The 269-nt window shown below is 62.5% G+C and overlaps 1 protein-coding gene across 1 annotated transcript in view; it reads right to left on the bottom strand.

The window, feature by feature from the left end:
* The window catches only part of LOC102262484 (histone H1x), a gene marked incomplete at its 5' end in the record, with an annotated part of 865 nt that extends 598 nt beyond the window's left edge, over nucleotides 1-267 (bottom strand). Inside the window, one exon of the mRNA XM_005866973.2 lies at nucleotides 3-267. Coding sequence (XP_005867035.1) covers nucleotides 3-267 — 265 coding nt within the window. The remainder of the gene's footprint in view (nucleotides 1-2) is intronic.
* Nucleotides 268-269: the final 2 nt, after the last annotated feature.

Raw genomic sequence — 269 nt, 5'->3', positions numbered from 1 at the left:
GTTGTTCTGCACCAGGGCCTTGATGGAATACTTCAGGTAGGTGCGCCCATTCTGCTGGTCGAACCACGGCACCTTCTTGGCCTCCGTGTAGATCTTGGCCAGCGACGAGCCGTTGCGCTCGCCCAGCCTGCGAATGGTCTCCACCACCAGCTGGCTGTACTTGCCCGGCTGGTTCTTCTTCTTGTTCTTCCTCTTCTTGGATGGGGACGGCGCCGCCGAGCCGCTAGCTTTGGCCGCCTTCTTGGCCGCTCCGTCGGCGGTCGTCAGCG

This window comes from Myotis brandtii, unplaced genomic scaffold, assembly GCF_000412655.1.
Source record: "Myotis brandtii unplaced genomic scaffold, ASM41265v1 scaffold240, whole genome shotgun sequence".
NCBI lineage: Eukaryota > Metazoa > Chordata > Mammalia > Chiroptera > Vespertilionidae > Myotis > Myotis brandtii.
Note: the sequence above shows the minus strand (reverse complement) of the source record. Positions and strands in the feature narration are given on the sequence as shown.